Source organism: Neolamprologus brichardi, chromosome 5, assembly GCF_056152115.1.
Source record: "Neolamprologus brichardi isolate AB-2024 chromosome 5, ASM5615211v1, whole genome shotgun sequence".
NCBI classification, from domain to species: Eukaryota; Metazoa; Chordata; class Actinopteri; order Cichliformes; family Cichlidae; genus Neolamprologus; species Neolamprologus brichardi.
The window spans coordinates 24,570,449-24,590,853 of NC_142108.1; the positions used below are offsets into that span (position 1 = coordinate 24,570,449).

At 39.5% G+C, this 20,405-nt stretch overlaps 1 protein-coding gene across 3 annotated transcripts in view; it reads left to right on the plus strand.

The window, feature by feature from the left end:
• LOC102794391 (plasma membrane calcium-transporting ATPase 1-like) overlaps positions 1-20,405 on the plus strand; it is a 127,446-nt gene that overhangs the window by 35,788 nt on the left and 71,253 nt on the right. For all 3 annotated transcript variants that reach the window (XM_006782957.3, XM_006782959.3, XM_006782958.3), the window contains exon 3: positions 18,394-18,807. In XM_006782957.3, coding sequence (XP_006783020.1) covers positions 18,612-18,807 — 196 coding nt within the window. In that variant the 5' untranslated portion in view covers positions 18,394-18,611. The remainder of the gene's footprint in view (positions 1-18,393; positions 18,808-20,405) is intronic.

Sequence of the window (20,405 nt, forward strand, 5' to 3'; positions counted from 1 at the left end):
GACAGGGACTACACCCCCATGTTGGCTTCCTGTGAAATCTAGGATCAAATTCAAAATACTTCTCCTCACATTTTGAATAATCAGGCCCCATCTTGCTACAAAAGCCCCACTTTACTCTTAGACTGCTGGTTTACATGTGGTTCCTAAAGTATTTAAAAGTAGAATGGGAGGCAGAGCCTTCAGCTTTCAGGCTCCTTTTCTGTGGAACCAGCTCCCAGTTTGGATTTAGGAGAGAGACACACTATCACTACTTTCAATATTAGGCTAGAACTTTCCTTTTTGCTAAAGCTTATAGTTAGGGCTGGATCAGGTGACCCTGACCCCTACCTTAGTCATAGGCCTGATGGTGCACTGAGTGTTTCTCTTTTCATCACTCTGTATATAATGATTAGTTATTATCAATCTCTGGCTTCCTTCCACAGTGTGTCTTTTGTCCTGTCCTGTCCCAAACCCCTAAGAGCCCTTCAGTGACCCTGTTGCTTCCTGTTAAAAGGGAATAATTTTCACCTTTCTGTAATGGAGGCAGTACCTTTTAAGTAAACACCTAAATAACCAATAGCTAGGATTGTAAAACTAACATTTTCTGCATCTGCATTTAGCGCGACACCTGTAATTTGGTCGTTGTAGTTTGCAAGAAAGCAAGAAAAGTCTGTTTTAGCTCCCCACTATGAATCGGGTCCTTTGATATGTACTATTGCAATGAGTTTAAATCTCATTTATTATATTGTATTTGTACAGTTGCAAATATGAAGTATGGTTGAGACAAAATCCAAAAGTGCACGAGTGTGCTGTTTGGGAATGTAAGGGTTTGTATCCACCTAAGCATTTTTTACCAGCTGAAAACAGCAGACATTTTAGCCAATGAAATAAATAAAATCACAAATAAACAACTGAAAATGATACAACAGGGAGCTGAATTGGTCAAAATTTGATGTAAGATTTTATGGCTGAAACATCTGGAAACAAAGATGTGGGCTGAAGTTGATAAAAGATTCTTTTTTTTTTTTTGGTCCAAGTGTCTGGATACGTTTATGAAAACCAAACTAAGAATCAAATCTGTTGGATCAGAAACGGCTGTGGCGGCCCAGAGGGGCAATATTGTGTCATGCAAAAGACAAACATTAAAGGGGCAGTGCTCTAAATCTTTCAGCTGCGCGGCGTGTTTTTAAATTTTACAGCCTGTTTCCCTTCATCTGCGGCAACAATGGAGGCTTTTATTAACCTGCTTCTCAGACAGTCACACCTGGGGACTGACCAGCAGCAGCAGTGTCTGATGTTTCCCTCCCCTCCTCAGTGTTTTTGGGTTATGATCAGCGTGGATCAGGATTCAAGTGATGAACAGCTTCAGAGCCTTAGGCTGTAAACAGGATTACTAAATCTCTGGACGCTCTCCAGATGTTGCTGCTTTGTTTGTTTCAGAACTGTCTTCTCCTCTGTGTCATTCTTTGGGCTTAAAAAAGGACAATAAGGTCATGTCCTCTTTAATGCTGTGTCTCTTGTCCCTTCTTATTACTTTCTCTGTGACAACTTGCCTAATCTAAGTGCAGGAAATAATGGATTCATTTACACACAGCATGCTTATTATCTCACACAAATGTCAGGCTGCAGCTAATGAATAATTTCAGTTGTCATATTTGATTAGCTCGCTTAATTCCTTTTAGGATTATTCAATTGACAATTTAATCTATAGAATACTGTGCATTTTCAAAGGTAAGTTTACATTTTCAAATGTTTAAAACAATAACACGTTTTTCATTCCAGTTGAGGAAGAACAAAACAAACAACAGAACCAGTAGTTTTCTGATTTATTGACTTAGCAGTAATCTTTTGGCAGGAACGCTTAAAATCAAAGCGATGGTCCAAGAACACACCAGTATGCTTCAGTGGAAAATAAACTCGACAATTGTCCACGTAACAATGAAAGGAAATGGCATGTTTCCAGAAAATATTACCAAGTGGCAGCAGGTACAAAGAGAAAAGGAAAGGTCCAAGAACATAGCCTTGCGGTACCCCCAGGGGAGGGCAGCAGGCACAGAAAATTCTAGTATTATTTTGGTCTTTTACCTTAGCATTAATTAGCCAATATGTGTGTTTGTGATTCCACAGTTGTTATCTGATCGCAGCCAAACACAAGACTTTTGACTGCAAGAAAACAACACAGCCATGACCAGAATGCTAATCCTGAGGATTTAAAATGCCAGTGGTTAATGTTATGGTAGCAACATTATTGTTCTGTGGCTTTAATACATGCACTGCAGCCCTGACATTCTCAAGGCATTACCCAACAAAGGTGCATATCAGAGCTCAAACATCCAGGTGCAGTTTGACTGGATATAAGCTGCTCTTTAAACTGCCAGTGTGCCTGCACAAAATCCATGTGGCGTTGGAATGCTCCGGTGTGCGAGTGTTCCCTCTTGCATGCTGTCGTGGTACCTCCCTCGCCTAAACCATCTGAAGTGGACTACTTCCTACTCTGTGCTACATCTGTGAAAGGACAACTGTGGAAATAATCCTGATCTGATTCTCCAGGAGGATCCTGCGTGAAAATGGCGAACAGTTTGCTATTATTTATACAGTTAATGGAGGATTCAAGTCTTTCTATACCAAGGCTTCAGGAGACGTTAAGGACGAAGCTCAGCTCAGCTAAGACAATCAGACTTTTCCACATCATCACCAATCACTGATCGACCGAGAGCCTGATTATTCAGGAACTTCTGAGGGTCACAAATTTTAGTCTGCTGCCACTCAGTTTTAGAAGTTTCACAGTCTAATTTCCCTTATGGCGGCTGTTACAAGATTAATATAAACTGTAGTGAGCTTTTCAATATAACTGAATTGGATTGTACCTGAAGCTGTAGTCTTGAGACTTGTGTGATATAAAACTGCACTCAGCTGCAGAACAGATTGTAAATTTTTTTTTTAATTTCCTTTATCAAACCTTCTGTTCGCAGTACAATTTCTGCCCTTCTTCCAAAGATATCTGGTCCTAATAAAATGTATGGTTAACTGGGGGCTTCCTCCTGATGTACAATGCAGCTTAAGGTGCAGACTAAAACACATATAACCAAAAATATATGATCAATAAAATCTCACAGTAGCTATTTGGGATTTCTTTTTTTTTTTTAAAGGTCAGCCTGCAAGCTGTACTAGATTGGGATCTCTGATGCAGTTAGAGGCGGCTCATTTTCAAGTATGCTATGGATCGAGCTGAAAAGCTAATGATTTATGTGAAAAATAAAGTTCTTGTTAGGCTGAAGGGAACTTGGGCTTTTTGTCCTTTTTAGATTCTATTTTGTGCAACTCCCAAATCTACTGATACAAGGGGAAAAAACTTTGCAACAGGAAATTTATTTTTAACTTTAAGTCTCCATAGCAGCTTCCAAAAAGGCACGAAAACATCAAAGAGTGGAAATAATGACACTATTATGCAACAGTTGCTCATGTGGATGTGCTTGTTGGTGCTTTCAGCCTGTGTGGTCATGAAGTTTGGACTATATTTACAGAGTCACATGGGCCCCTGTAGCCATTTTAGATGGGGAGGAGAAGACCTTCAGACAATGTCATCATAGCATTAGCAATGTCTGATAATTTATAGTTATTCCTAAAGGCTCAGTTTGAGACAGGAAAAACCTGGAATAATAAAAGGATGTTGGGTTTAATTGTCTGTCATTTATTTGTGGCACTCAGTAGATTAAATTATTTTACCACAGGACCACAATCTGCACCATAACTGCCTGTTAAAGTTTGCCTGTAGATCTTTTAACAGAGCTGGTAGTGTGTCAGAGGCAGACTGGACATCTTACAAATGAAGAATTTTATGTTTTTGTTTTCCAACCAATTGAAATGGGAAAGTTTGAGATCTCTTCTGGTTATTTTTGTGTTGCTTCTTTCTGAAATTGCATGTTATAACCTCCAGAGTTGATTACCAACATGCTTGATTGCACTCTCTCTGGCCTATCCATGACAGCAAAGAGGCTTCCACTTAATCCAAAATGAGCCCTCTGTAAATCTACGGGGTCTCATATTTCATCGCCCTGACTGATTGGATTGTCTAGGATTGCGCTGACTCTTTTCTAGAGTTAATAAAAACACTTTTCAACACTAGAGCCCCTAGTTTGGTTCTTTTGGCACAGATGACAGCTGTAGCTCAGGAGGTAGAGGGCCTTGTCTACTAATGGGTCGATTGTTTGATCCCATATATTGAGAAGTCCTCGGATGAGATACTGAGTCTCAGATTTTCCATGCTGTGTCCATTGATTTTGAGTATGTACATAATGGATTAAAAGCAATTAACGCGCCAAAGATAAAAGTGCTCTTTAAATATGACACCGCCTCCGTTTCCCGTGCAGTTTAAGAACATTTCCAAAGATTGTAAACACAAGATAATTGTGGTAAGAAGATTCCTGTTTTCCATTTATTTTTCTATTTTTTCCCTTTACCTTTTTTGCACCTGACTAAAAGCCCAAAGTCATTCTTTAGGTGTAAAGAGAAACCTCATTTAACAAGATCTATCTAGCGGAAGTAAAACTCTCAAAGTTTTCATAGATGATCGTGTATAAGGACTTTTTGTTGCTGCAGCTGACTGTCTCCAGATCACTTAAGGTCTGTTTCCTGGTCTGCTTTTGGCGAAACACAGCAACTGCCAGCATGCGTTTCCAGTGCTGCTACAGTGCAGGTCAGTTCATCTGTGATGGAGGTGATGTGGGCAGAAACCCCAGGCTCTCTTTGCCACCTTCTTCACCACAAAAACCACCACCCCCACCCCTTTTCTTCATTTATGCATTGGTTTATTTGTTTTTCATATGAAATAGTTTTAAAAGTCATGGGAGTCATCTGTAAAAATGTGTTTTCATGAATGAATTAGCCTACTATCTTGGCTGTTGCTTCACCACGTCAGCAATCCGTAATAGGTGATACTTGAGACATGTGTGACAGATTGTAGACTTTGCAGTTTTGGGAAAGCTGGGCCCATTTTCACCCATTTAAGAGTAAATCTTAGCAGGTATCATAGTGGAGTGAGTGTGGCCTGTAGTGTGAAGTTGCTTGGAGTTCTCAGCAGGAGTAGAAATTATATATTATATATCTTATATATTAATATGAATCCATCCACCATATTTGCTGTTTCAAATGAAGGACAGTGATAATCCTGCTTTTTATGTCTTTGCACAGTCACCCCTAGATAAACAATCAGCTGACTAAACTGTGGCTATGGTTGACAGGTTTGTCATTGTTCATGCAGACGGAGACGTCAGCAGCTCGGTATCCATTTATACTCTCACAGCATCTCAGTGCGGTTTACTCTAGTCCCATCTACGAAGAATAGAAGTCAATATAGGAAGCAAAGCAGTGGCTAAGGTTTCTTCACTGTTTTATGCAGAACATCTCATCTTTTCCAACTGCTGCAACAAACTCATCTGGGAATTTCTGTGCTTCTGCATTGTGATATAACTTGTGAAATCTTGTAGAGACAGATTCCTGCCGTTAGGCATCTTGGGCACACTGTGCCATCTTGGTTACAAAGAATGGGAGGCGCACGGCAACTTGGCAGTATCGTCATGAACAATAAGTACCCGATAACCTGAAAATATTAAAATTGGCCATTTTCGACTTTTAGACACATTGTTCTCCCAAGTCCTGATCACAAACATGTAAACTGACAGACATGAAAACTATTCACATATTTTTCATAAAAGGCTCTTTTACTTCCAAAACACAGGTTTATAGATTCAGGTTTCGTAGATCTGACTGGTTAATTGCAGTTTTCTGCTCTGTGATGGGAAGATTAAATTAAAGGGTTTAAGTTGATGAGCCTCAGTTTGTGCTGACTGCCCTATAAAGTTTGAAGGGTTAATTGCACAGCCTGAAATAAACAGACAAACGGGAAGCTGGCACTGCTTGCACACATGTCTTGCTTCCTGTGATCATGAGTCATTTACAAACCAGTGAATGTGCGTGCCTGTGTGACTTTGAGCCTTGGGAGCTTTTTTTTTTTTTTTTTTTTTTTTTGCAGTGGAAAACTGTAAGATGAATCTTGCTAATTGTCCATATAGTGTCGCTGTGTGAGAACATCATTAACAGACACAAAGGCAATGTGTGCGGGTGTGTGTCTGTTTGTGGCTCCCTCCTCCAAAGATGTTTTAGCTTTCCGCCCCAAAGAAAAGTCACCAGGGTTGTAACAAAATATGTTTATCATATTTTAGGTTAATTATCATTCATACAACCATCAAACTGATAGAAACAAGAATATGCATATAAATATGGGCATATTCCTCATGTTTTAAATAATTTGACAAGGTCAGTGCATGTACAGGATAACTTGTACATACCCTGACCTTATTATTTGTAACTCTGGGCATATTTAATATGAAATTTACCACTATAACAGTGTATATGTTACATAAAAGAGGGGACAAATAGTAATAGAATAGAATATAAATATACATGTACTGTACAGTAAGGTAACACAGAAAACACATTTGTGTGCACTGTAAGGGACCCAAATATTTTTAGCTGCATAGTCACCCAGTAAAAGCCTATTTTGTGCTAAAAAAAAAAAAACCCACCCCTGGTGTGTGTGTGTGTGTGTGTGAGTGTGAGAGAGAGATTTATAGACAGTGTGTCTATAGATTTATAGACGCACTTTGGGGACTCCGACATGGGGTATGGTTTGGGTAAGCCTCAACATAATTAATGCAAGTCCTTCCATTGTGAAGTGATGGAAACATGACTGTGTGTTCTTGTGTATATGTGACGCTTCTTCTCTCTGCAGTATGGGGATTTCCTTTTTCCACTCTGGTCACATGACTGCAGATATGGGTGTGGTCTCCTGCATTCCTGGCCTCTTGCTTTGCTCTCCTTAGGCCATCTGGCATCCTGCGACACTCTCTCTCTCTTACACACACACACACACACACACACACACACACACACACACACACACACACACACACACACACACACACACTGTCGTCTAGACTTAACTCACACCAGCTCAGTGTAACGTGTCCTGCATGTGGAAAAGCCTGTATGAAGTCACTGTGACATGATTCAGGACTCAGGACTGTATGTGTGTGGGGTGTGTGTGTGTGTGTGTGTGTTTTCATGTGATTGGTTGTTGAGCGAACCAAGAATCAACTTCTTCTTTGTGTGGTGGGTGTGGGCAGCAGTGAGGTTGAATAGTAGGTGTGTGTGTGTGTGTGTGTGTGTGTGTGTGGAGGAGGGCGGTGCAGGCTTCTCCTTTAGTATGCAGAGCAGGTGTGTCTGCAGAGGCAGAGAACCGAGATGGAGGAAAAGGAGGGAGGATAACAGCAGCTGAACAGCAGACCGGTCTGATGGAAGATAATGAAAAGAGAGAGATGAATGAAACTGTTTTTATGACCTGTTGTTGTGTGTGTGTTTCATTGCGTGTTTAGAGGAGAGAGAGAGACAGAGAAATTTTAAAATTTACATTCAAATCAAATTTCCTTATGCCAGCAGCTTTCTCATAGCAGGCAAAATAATATAAGTGACAGCAGCTGGACTGTTGCTGAAACATCAAATAAAAGATCAAAGTATTTAGGAAACAGTTTGTGATTAAATATTCTAAAGACAGGAAGAGAAGAACTGTCTGACAGGCTAAGCTGTGATGAGGTATTGATCCCGTTTCCTGGTCCAAGCGTCTCCACCATATGAGGACCCCCACACACACACGCACACAAAATCCCAAAAAAACTGTAGAGGCATATGATTCTCGGTCCCTACAGTTTTGTGTATGCACTATTCATGTGCAGCAAGGCTTCAATTTAAGTTTTAAAAACTCGTGGTGCACACTTGAGCCTCCAGCCTCATGCTTTTTCCAAATATTGATTTTTGAGGCTTCAGAAAAGAGTCACTCTTGGGCCTTCTAAGATTTCAGTGTGGACTTTAAACTCAGGACCAGGGCTTCTTTTTTTTTAGTGATCAATCCAAAGCACACAGAATCGATTTAATGGCTGTCCTCGTGTTGTGAATGGACTCGTCTCATATGTTCTCTCGGCTAAAGTTTAATCCATTAGGAGCGTGTTCTTCCTGCCATGTGTGATGGCATTCTTGTGCCCATCAGGGACCCCATTATTTTATTTATTTTTTTAAAATTTTTAGCCATCATCAGTACATCTCGTGTAGTGATCGATTTATATTATTAGCCTAGCTCTGTAGCTAGCGACCTGGTAACAGATCATTAAATGTCAACAAGACCAGGGGTGTGAAACACATTTTAGTTCGTGGGCCGCATACAGCTCAAATTAAACTCACAGGAGCCAGTCAGTAAAGCCATATATTCCAAAAAAGGAAAGAAAACTCAAAATGATCCTCATTTTTATTGTAACTCTATAAATGCATGACAAGTGTTGAGAAAAACAAATGTGTTTTTATGGCTTCAAGAAAAGTTGTTCTAAATGTATAAATATGTGGAAAGTTCCAGAAATGTTACTACGTAAAAAATGCTGGAATTGATATGTCACACCAGAAATAAATAAATAAAGCTGATTCGGACCTGCTGGCAGGTCTGTCACGGCTCCTGGGCCACATGTTTGACACCCTTCAAGTAGCCCAGCTTCACCGACCCTCCAAACATTTTTACAGCTGCTGATGACAGTGAAGCTTTTGATAAGAAGCTGTGTGATTTACAACATTAAGAGCTACTGTTGCTAGCTTCTGGAGTTTACATTTACAGCCCTCTGTGTTACTTCCTGTCCTCCACCCGTGTGTTTAGCCTTGCTGCATGATTGCATTTCCTGAGATAAATTGTGGTCTGCCTGCAGCTTAGCTTAACTTTCAAAATAAAATGTAAGCAGGGTTCCTTCCTGTCTTAGCTTTGGCCTTTGGTGGGTTAATTAGTGTAAAGGGAAGCATTAACTCTAATTAACAAATCTGACTGCTTTTTCCTGTTATTTTCACTTCAGTGCTGATGATTTCAGACCTTCGGGGCATGCCAAAAATTTCTCTAAGCAGGAAAAAACACTGTAAACATCAGCATCGTTTTGTCTAAGGCCAAAGAGTAGCGCACAATGACTTCATTAAACTGCAATGAAAAACATTCAGACGAGTGTGTTAAAGTATTATGATTGATTGGTTTTATTTCTATCTATAGGCTCAGAAACTAGATGTGTAAAAAGCTGTAAACAGAAAGGCACAGTCCTGTAAGATAATCAATATCAAACGAGTTAATGGCATTGGCTGAGACAGAGCAGGCTGAAAACAGACTTTACTATAGAGCCCTTCTGAATGGATATGCTTATCAGCCTTTGTCACAGCCTTTAGCCATATCCTCTATCATTCTCTGACATGCGATATGTCCTTTTTCTAGTTACCTGCTTGATCTTTGACCTTATATATTATAATATTCTTGGTAATAAACAACCTTTAATGATACATCTAATCTGTGTTCTAGCTTCTTCATCCCCAGCAGCCTGAATGGGACCTGGCAGCAGATCGAATGAAGCATAAAACATTTGTGTATTTTCTGCATCACCAGCTGAATGTCACTTCATGTGATTTTGTAACTTGTACTGTAACTTTATTGCGCAACTTCCTTCTCTAGTGTTTTACGGCTCAATGGGCTAAGTATATAAAAAACACATTTTTCTTCTGCAGTGAATCCGTTTCGCTCACGGCACGTACAGAAAACGGAAAAAAAAAAAACATCAGTGAAAATGTGGGAAAAACAAAACTCTGAACATAACTGGCTTCAGACCAGGTTATAATGAGCATCAGCTGCTTTGATAATTAACCAGGTAAAAGAGATGCAAACGTGACGATGTCTGTCAGTTTATCCTTTACCTGGCTTTGATTAATGGCGGCATTTCAGAGTGACCCCAAACGCCTCATTAATGCCAGGGGTCAGTTTTCTGAATTTGAGGTGACTTGTTTTATTTGTATCAGTTAATTAAGTATGTTTCAGAAAATGGTGATACCTGGTGGAGCTCCGATTGAGCAAATGTCTTCCACGTGTCCAACAAACGCCGTTCAGCATCTGCACTGCAGAAGTCTGCAGTCCCGCCAATAATTTATTCAGGAGTCGCGCTGTCTAGATAATTGTGTCATCTTGACGGTGTTACTGACGTTTTAGGTGCCTTTTTGAACATTTTAACACAACTCTATTGTGTTAATGTCCCGCAGGTTTCTTTATAATAACAATGTGATGATGTGATGTCAGTGCGTGAGTCATTGTGCACCTTGGTTTTGTTTAGTTTAACCTAATGCAGTTAGAACTGCCAAAACATGAATCCAATCCTCTCAGAGGCAGAGTGTGTCTGCAAACTGTTTACATGTGAAAAGACGTGCCTACATGTTTATGTTTTCAGGTGTTTTCCAAAACGTTCTCAGAAATGGGCTCCAAAGTGAGACTCGTTTATGAGAATATTTATTCATAACCAGCTCTGCAGTCTTTCAACTGCCCTCAGTTTTTGAATAATACTTACCAAGTTATAAACACGGCACTTTCTCCATCTCCACATGATGTGTAAGTGGGATACCTCGCTTCTGTAACAATTGGGTTCTTGTACTATAAAGTGTTTTAAGGCTTCTTCAAACCACACATATAATCCAAAATAGTCTTTTTTTTTCTCGCTTTCCACACACACAAGCCTATGCTATTGCACATGCATATAAGTTGAGTGGCTGGCAACATGGCAACTGCAGCATAATTTAATCTGCAGTAAGAAATAGATAAGACAGACAAAGAACAGACACACTGCCTCTCATGCACGGAAACTGGTTGTCTTAATGCCACGTTGATGCTCCATCTATATTTAGATGTGTGCTCAAAACCTCTTGGGACTTTCTTATCTTCTCTTTGTCAAATATTGAAACACGAAAATGTTGGATTATTTCAGCTGACAGCATTCCCACTGCATTTCCAGAGGAAATGTTTAGTAAAGGTTCTCCACCAAACACTGGATGGTAACGCCTTTAAACCTTTAACTTTCAATGGGGATCGGCCCATTACTGTGGCAAAGAAAGCTGCCTGGAAATCAATGCATGTTCTCTTTTTTTTTTGTCTTGCAGTGAATCAGGGCTCACAAACATACAGAACAAGTTTCAGAGATATCCTGCAGCTGGGTTCAGTATGCAGACAGACATACTATAGGCATGCCGCTGTCACGCATATATGAACAATGTTTGTTGCCCAGTCTCTTAGGTACTATCTTTCTATGAATGATCTCTGTGTAGTGAACAACTTGCAAGGGCATGTGCAGTTTTAGCAGTACTCTCACAAACACATCACCTGTTTCCATTGTAGCATTTGGTCATAATTTGGTTACAGGTGACGTCTTGGAAACTTTGCTCTGTGGTTTCAAAATCACCAGACCTTCTGCAGTGTTGCAGAACAACATAAAAACTAACGTATCTGTGACATCATATCTAAGTCTGGGTAATGCTATATCGAATCATCAAAAGTAGCATTTTTAGAAAGTAAATGTAACGCATTAACATCATTGTTGCTTTTAACAGTGCTGCCGGGTGTTCTTGGCCTCACGTTAAGACTAAAATCTGAATAGTACTTGCATAATGAAAGTATTTCTTTGGCCTTTGTGCTCAGTCAAAACTTAACTTGTTAACACCTGCAGTTCTGCATTTAAGGCAAAAATCATAACAATCATAACTTGAAAACTTGGAAAGACGACTTAAGACTTTTCCGTTTTTAATCAAATCCATGACGTAGTTTGGATGTCTAGGAAAGTCATCTTTCAACTAGTTCTTGCCCAGTGGGTAAATTTCCGCCTAAATGACCTGCTTTTCCTTTAGTGTTGATGTGAGTGTCATTAGATCACTAACTGTCTGTGAAGGTTCTCACTGAGAACCTTCACAGACAGCCCCACCTTATCATGCGAATTAAGCGCATGATAAGGTGAGCGACCATCTTTGAACAGAGCGGTGGTTTACGACACCAACTGTCTGCCATCTATAATCCAGTTTTGAGTTCCCTCCCCAGACGCCTTAACGCCCACTCACACCCTGGGCCATCTGACCTCAGGAATTCGCATGATAAGGTGGGGCCAGTTTTCACAATGAGCTCACCCGAAACTCTGGCTGATTGGGACCCACACCCAGTTTCACACCTTGGCTCAGGCGATTAGAGGATCATCAGGGGGTCCTTTTGTACCTCTGCGGGGGGAATACTCCCACTAGGTTTAAATCTGGGACTCCCCACCATTTGACCTTAGAACTGAAGAAGCCTCTCGGATGAGAGGTGAAACGTCTTCAAGTAACTTAAAGAAGTCCAGACGCTTGTCTTTGCAAGCTCCTTTGACTAGATCACCAACTCTTGCTTACAGTTTTTAATAACTAGCTTCCACCTAAAAAGATTTAAAAATGTACACTATACTCAGTAGCTTAAATTAAGTGTGCGTTTTCTGTGTGTGTGTGTGTGTATATTTACTTCTGTATTGTAGATGTGCTGCAGCCTCCAAAATGATCTCACAGTAGAATTAACACCTCTTTAAAACTGTTACTCATTATAACCTTCATGAAAGGGCATTTAAGAGGATTGTTGCATTAGTTTTAGCTAATAATAAACCGGCACACAAGTGTATTAGAAAGCTACTTCTCATTCCAGCTGGCACTTGGCTAGTGGAAATATTTCATCACCAGTAATCTGGGAAAGAACTGGTTTGTTCGAGTCATTGTGCGAGTGATATGTAAGTGTGCAGGAGGAGTAGCTTGTGTATGTTGATCTGATCGGACCAGTCGGTTTTCACATGTACATCATTCTGTACAGCTTGTTTGTAGTTGTGATTACACATTGGAGAATTTTCCAGTGTTAGCTAGTTGGACCTGTGTTACAACCTTGTGGTTTTGTGATTTAGATTTTACAAATATATTCCATTCCCATTCGGCAAGTGGTTGTAACATGTTAGGGGCGGGCTACTTTGTTTTTGTAATCTATTGTTTAGGCTACACGATATCGATGTAGGGAAATGAAAATGGGTTTCATGCAGTGACTCTCACATCATAATGGATGGAAACTAATGCTGCAGCTGCTCGAAGACTTTTCGGTCGTCCACGTGTTTCTCTAACCAGCTAGTAAGGTTTTTGTAAGTTTTAGTGATCGTTTACATTTTTATAATTCTAAAAACAGAGATTGGGTATTTGTCAGGCATTGTAGTGGATGACTTACTGTCATGTAGACATGCTAGTCTAATAGAATAATACACTAGTTTGAAGGAAAAAACCCACAAACAAGCTAAAAAATAAAAAATAAATACAATACTAAATAAATTGCCTTTTTTATTTTAGTTTGTTTTTCAGGACAGAAATGTGAAGTTTTTTACTTAACATTTCTGTCAGTTCACTTGAAAGTTTCCACACTCCTGCTGCCCGCCTTTATGTTTAGTTTAGTTAAATTTAATACACTTAGTGATTTCCAGGAAAAGAAGATGTTTACACTAACTAGCAACTCAGCAGGAGCAACTCGGTAATCTGTAACACCTCTCATTACAGATTACAGTAAGAAAAAAGCAGGATTTTATGACTCTATAATCGCCTAATCTTACACAAACACTAACGTAACAAACAGAAAATCATGTAGTTTGAGCCTGGCATTACATAATTTAACCCTGAATTAGCCCCAACCACAAATGCTTGACTAGTTTGTTTGTTTGTGCAGCAGCAGAGAGCAGATCTAATCAAAACTGAAAATGATCAAAAATGAACCACGAGAAGAGGATGCAGGGTTTCACTGGCTCTCATCTCTGTATTGATTTGTGTATGTGTGAGTCATTTTTTCTGTCTTGCTCTAAATTTCATTTTAAATCTTAGATTTTACTTTAGATTTGGTTTCCAGAGAGAGATTTTGTTGTTAGCGATAGATGAATTTGTCAGTTGCAAGATGCTATAAATTAAGAATCAGCATTAATAATACATGTGTGTATTGACATGTACACATCTCAGTAAATTTATATATCAGTGCTTCTGCATACTGCATGTCTTTTGTAAGTGCCCAGTATTGTTTCAGTTGTTTTTTTCTATTCTAGTTTCTATTTCTATTTGTATTTTAACTGAAATGTGTCTCCCCACCCAGTTTTAGTCATCAGTGACAATAACATGGTTTCCGGCCAAGTTCTACACTAATATTCAGTAGCAAGCTGACCTGCACATGAGTTTAATGGCTCTGCAGCTTGTTATGTATGACAGTTATCAGATGACAGCTTCTGTGGGTTTCAATGCCTTTGCAAAGCAGATGAAACAAACCTATTTTATTCTGCGCTGTGACAGTATATGCAACCTGGTGGTGTATCTTCGTGTCATCACTTTGTTCCCCCGCTTATGTTCGTGATAAGGAAACAACTTGTTAAAGCCTGACAACCTTGCAAACACTCAGTGACCTGACAGGCTAGAAAATGTGTGTTTGTTTGAATGAGCAGGTGTGTCATTAGGGTTTAAGGTCAAAATGCTTACCTTCGAACTGAGCTGGGTGTGGTTGTGTAGTCAACAATCAGAAGGTGTATGTTGTTTGTGAAACTCCACCCAAAATATGTGGGTTGTGCAGTTTTGTTTTATTTCCATTTCACATTCATGAATGAGGGCCTTTTATTAAGTAACACACATTAATGTTCTGACTAATGTTGCTGATTATATCCATGCTGATAAGACAGTCATAAAGCTTCTGAAAAATACTGCTATTAATAGTAAATTGATAAGAAACTGAACTATGAATTGCACACCGAAGCTCTGCCCATGTACATCAAAACACACTAAAAGCACAACATGGTAACTCATTTGGTTTCTTTAATGCACATCTGAATAATGAATGTAAACGTAGATATTCGATCTTTTTTAATTAAATAGTCGCACATTTCATCCTGTTATTGCCTCTGTAATTAAGTAATCTCATTATCCATAATTAACACATTCCATCACAGTGACATCAAAATAATTTCTTTAATAACTTAGAACAAACAGGCATTCATTTTGTTACCGCGTTCTTATGTTGATGACTAATGATGACCTACTAATGACTCAAAAATAGTTACTGATAACATGAAACCGACTTATGGGATTGTTAAATTATCTGGGAGAGGCCAGTGCCGTGTGAAACTGTGGCGGTCATTAATATAAAGCGTGTAAATACAAAGTAAAGAAAAACACGAGCCTTTTCTTATTAATATTTTCCAGTTAACAAAAAGACCAAAAAAAAAAGTGAGAGATGGGGCATAAAATAAACACATCCAGTTCCTCTTTTTTACTTGTAAAAGTGCAGCAATCATTAATAAACGTGGACACAGATGTTGACACAGATAAATCTGTGAACTCTTTACAGCAATTATTTGCAATTTATTCAAATCAACTTTGCAAACATGTTAATGTAATTTTGTTTATTTGTGTAGAATGACCGGATATTCTACTTTGTGAAGGACTGCACAGCATTTTTATGCACCACGTTATTCTTTTCCATTAGCTCTGTAATATTCAACGCTGCAGAACAGAAAGTTTTCTCAAATCTGCCACTGATCAGTGGCTGTGACGAAAGCGGGGAAGGCCCCGTCCCCTTAGGGGGATGTCGATCAAACTGTGCGCACAGGGGTTCAAGCTCAGGCTAAGCTGTCACTGTGAACGCTGGCGTTGCTCTAAACGGGAAGAATTTGGAGTCAACCCAAAGTTGAACATTACGCAGGATATGGTGAAAACCCTCACAAAGAAAACCATCACACAGACTGGGAAACTGTTTATTTAATATGAATTATCTGGTTTTATTCCATCCATCAACCCATGATATTTATTTTGGATATTTTTTCTTGAAATAGAGAGTACCCCTGGATTGCGGTAAGGAGCAGTAACTAATAGATTTAGGTAAAAAAATGAATTTTTAATTAAGTATATAGATGAGGTTCAGTCTATTATTAGCCTGGTAAATGCTGAACCATGAAATAGTTGCCGAACTCATGTATGAAATATGATACATTTGGCGTTACAGGATTAGGTTGTAAAGGGGAATACGTGAGTGGAAGCAGATATCTGGCATGAGAACAGCAAAACTTGAGACCGGTAAAATGTCAGTCAAAAAACTTGACTTTTACAATTTAAATGACCCAACTGGAAATCTGCACAGTGTGCAGTTGTCATAGCACAACACCATACACTGAGACTGCACCTCTTCTTCTTCACTCATTAATATGTCTAGTAAACTTTTCTTATTTCCTGTATTGTGGCCTGTAAAAAAGTAATGCCATTGTAGTAGATTTTACAGTATCACACTGCAGATATCGCACTGCAAACGTGACATGTCGAGAAAGAAAAACGTCTTTGATCCTTGTGAGCTCTCGCTCTTACCGCCACGCTGATGTGGAGTGAGTCTCCCTGTGCAGTGTATTTTGTTTCAGGTTGGGAAAATTTGCATTATGTAAAGTCATACTGAGATGGCCATCAGCAATTCCTGTTTGAACAACAATCTCTGTCTTACATTTGATACCGAGCAAACCATGTTAGGATTATTATAAAGACTTCAAAGCAAATTTCTGAAGAGGAAAGCATCACGAATTCTTTTTTTAGCTTAGCTCATTTTTACACAATAAACATTTAACTGTCTCTGACTTGGGAGTCCAGATACCATTGAATGTAAATGAGGTCTATGCTTTGATTAGATGTTCAGGTGGTAATTTCTCTAAGTGAACCAGGTGCCAATTATTGCACAGCGAGCCAGCTGAAGCTCCCACTGTTATATTAAGCATTCACCAGAGCTTTGAAATTGTTCTGTCTGTCCTCCTCAGTCTGAGAACCACTGACCCAAGCATCATCCTGCAACACCTGTACCAAAAACCACCACTCAGAAAATGCTTAACCCTGGCAGTAATGGTAGTACTTCTCTAACAGGGTCTGTGTGTGTGTGTGTGCACGCGCTCGTCCATCAAAGAGCACTAAACTGCGAAAAATGGAGGACAGCCTTTGATGTGCACTTACATAATCTGTAGTGATGGGCTGGAGAGTCAGAGTTTGGCCACACACACATTTTCACACTCTGACCCAGTGGATATCCTCCATCTCATTGTCTCCTGCTTGATGCTGATTGGCTCTCAGAGCTGCATTGCATTTACCGTGACCTCTGGCTCTTCATCTGTGAGTCTGGATTTCTTGTCGCTGGGCTAATTTAGTTTTTCCTAAACTCTTGATTATAGCATCTAATCTTTTCCTGATTTGTTAGTCTGTAATTAAATTTGCTGTCTGATATTGTTTTCACAGATGCTTCAGTTAATGAATTCAGAGGCCAACTGCTGTCTTCAACATTTGCTTGAAGTGTGTTTTATTTCACTGTATAGCTGTGCTTTTGCACACATAGTAAGGCTGAGAAGAAGAGAATATGTGAATAAATCAAGGCCTGTGGGCCAACTCTAACCCTTCAAAATGTTTATATGGCTCACATATAATTTCAGTGTTGACCAAATCTGGTCCACCCCGTTGTAGCTGTGGTCTACACACACCAGTGTGAGTGGGGTCGGTTTTCTTCCACTTTTTAAAAATTATTTCTGCAGGAATTGGCGGCAGAGGAAATGGAAAGCTCTTTCTGATAGTTATGAGTAAATGTTAACTAAGGTGGAAATATTGCCACTTGGGGTTCAGGATTTGCCCTTGGACCCCTTTTCAATGACACAGTGGCAGTTCTGTAGCATCAGATTCAGAATACTTCATGAATCCAAGAGGAAATTATGTAAATTATGAAATTATTATGATGGTATTACGCCCACTGGCAAGCAGTAGTAACCCTACCATACAATGAGGTATTTATTTTATATGGCACAGGTGTACTACGTGATCTTGACTAAATGTTATAAAGGCTAATAAATGTTTTTGTGTGGCCTGCTTCAGGGCTTTAATGTGAAAAACAAGCACAAGACATACATTTTCAATGAAGGTAAACCTTGTCAACAGACCGTATCTGTCCAGCACTTGATTTCGTTCTCATTTCCCAGTGTGGTTGTTAGTAAAACTACATTTGACACCCTTGATTTTGAGCTCAATCCACAGCTGTTTGAAATGAAATAAACCATGACTCCCTCATAAATACGACAAAAGACAAAATGCTGCTTTTTCTGACCGGAGTGATAAACTCACAGCAGATGGTTAATGGAGAGCAGATATTTACCAAATAACCACAAGTGTCACAGGAGCTGCGCAAACTGATACGTTTATATCATAACGACCTCGGTGATTCAGGGGACTCCTTTAATAATCTAAGATGAGAAAATCTCTTCTCTAATTGGGCAAATTAGTCTCTCTGCTATTAATTAGAAAGATTACTTCAGGAGTCCCTTTAATTTCTTTCTTTCTTTATTTCTTATGTGTGCTGCTTCTGATCCTGGGCTGGTACGTCTTCAGACAGTTTCCACTCTGGTTCTGGTTTCTAAACAACTGTTTTCCTGTTTTCTATTTTCTCTGCAGAGTAAAACCAGCAGAACATGTTTACTCCACTGTTTCCATAGTTACTGAGAAGAGCATGCACGTCCAGAGAAGGCTTTAACGTCACAGTTTGTCTCCTCCGGCTGCCATCTAAAAGAACTACACTACCCACAATTCCTGTGACTAATAACATAGCCAACGTTTCGATCACTACAAACAAAGACAGTCAGAAGAACGACACTGCTGTAAAGAGGACCACCATGGCAAACAACCCTGCAGACCACCCTCCGGGGAATTCGGTTGCTGAGGGCAACCATGAAGGGGACTTTGGGGTGGCCATGGTGGACTTGAGGACCCTGATGGAGCTGCGGAGCACTGAGGCCGTCAACAAGATACGGGACACTTACGGAGATGTGCAGGGCATCTGCCGCCGCCTGAAAACATCCCCTATAGAAGGTAAGACCGGTTCAATACACACCACCAAACCATTTAAGTCAGTGGATCTGAAACAGTTCACAACCTACAATTTTTATAAGTCTGTGACAATAAAAAAAAATGATCCAAGGTGAATTCGATTGGCAGTGGTCACCATCATATCATCAATAAACACTTTTGAAAAGTTTTCCCTCCAGAAATCACATTTATTCTGCTTAATTTAACTTCTGTCAACACGTGTTAGCTGGGATAGGCTCCAGCCCACCTCTTCATGACCACATATATGGTGTTATGTACTAAAAAGGCTGGAAGGTTTTTGTTTATTGGAGCCTTGTGTACAGTCAAGAAAGTTTGCTTTTGGTACCTTAGAATGATCTAAACAGTTTTAATGAAGATACTTTTTTATTTCAAACAATGTCAACAATCATGGGTGATAGTGTTTCAAAAGGTTGGCTCTGGATCTGAACAACAAGTAGTTAAAGCCAGAAGGTTGTACCATTTTAATTGACTGTACGAGATTATTTAGTATGCTTAAAAAAAAGAAGGAGCAATAACTACACTTACACCAGATTAATCACACCCAGAGTATTACGCAACTACGCTTCACGTGGTCTGATGAACGACACACCTGGGCCCAGTACATTTCTGCTCTTATGTTTACCTTTAGATTTGGCAGCACACAGCTGAACCTGCTGTAAGCATGAGCACGTGAGCCAACACAACCGGCTCATGTACTCGTTCCCTGTTGGAGTGTTGTGGAATTGCCCTTTAAAGGTGGAGACGGGGCAACCTCCATCTTTGACATTCCTAACAGCGTTTAAGTCAGACAACACAAATTCTGGGATTTTAGGAGCCCTAAAAACAAAGACTTGGAAACTGCTTACTCTGTTAAATTGAAAAACGCAGGGATTGTGTTTCAGTCTGGGCAGGTGGCAGTGGAGATCTGTACCATACCCTCAGCTTGTTCTACAAAAAGGGCTTCTTGTCCCTGCCTTTTACAGTAAAAATCCTGGAAATACACAGTATGATGGAAAAACATACATTTAAGAAATTATTTATTAATTTACAGGAGGAATAAAATCTTAATCTGTAGTTACTATTTTGATGACATTATGCACACTAAACATTTTTTATTAGTACACATTTATAAAGAGTGATTCTAATTGTGAACATAAACATTGTACTTCAGTTCAAGCTTTTCTTCATAAATCTCTGCATTTAAGAAACACACAAAGAAAGAAGCAAGTCATTGCAACAGAAGCAACCAACTTTAACAGTAGTGCACTAATTAACAGCGGTGACGGGACGTAGCATTTTTGCTGTGTACTATTAGGATTAGGATTTGTTGGGTTTACGATTGATTCGATGACCTTTCCGTTCCTAATCCCTTGATTGATATTCCGGTTGGAATCCGTAGTCTTTTTTTATTATCTTTGGTTAGGATTAGGCAATAAAAATCTGTGGTTGTGGTTAGGAAAGGTGTTAGTTGTCCAAGTTTTCTTATAGCCAGAGTTATGGTTGTGGAAATTCAGGTTAGGTCTGTTCACACTGCCAAAAGTAATGGATTGGACTGAAGGCTATTACTGCAGCACTTTTCCCCTCGTGCAAGTAAAGCTAGC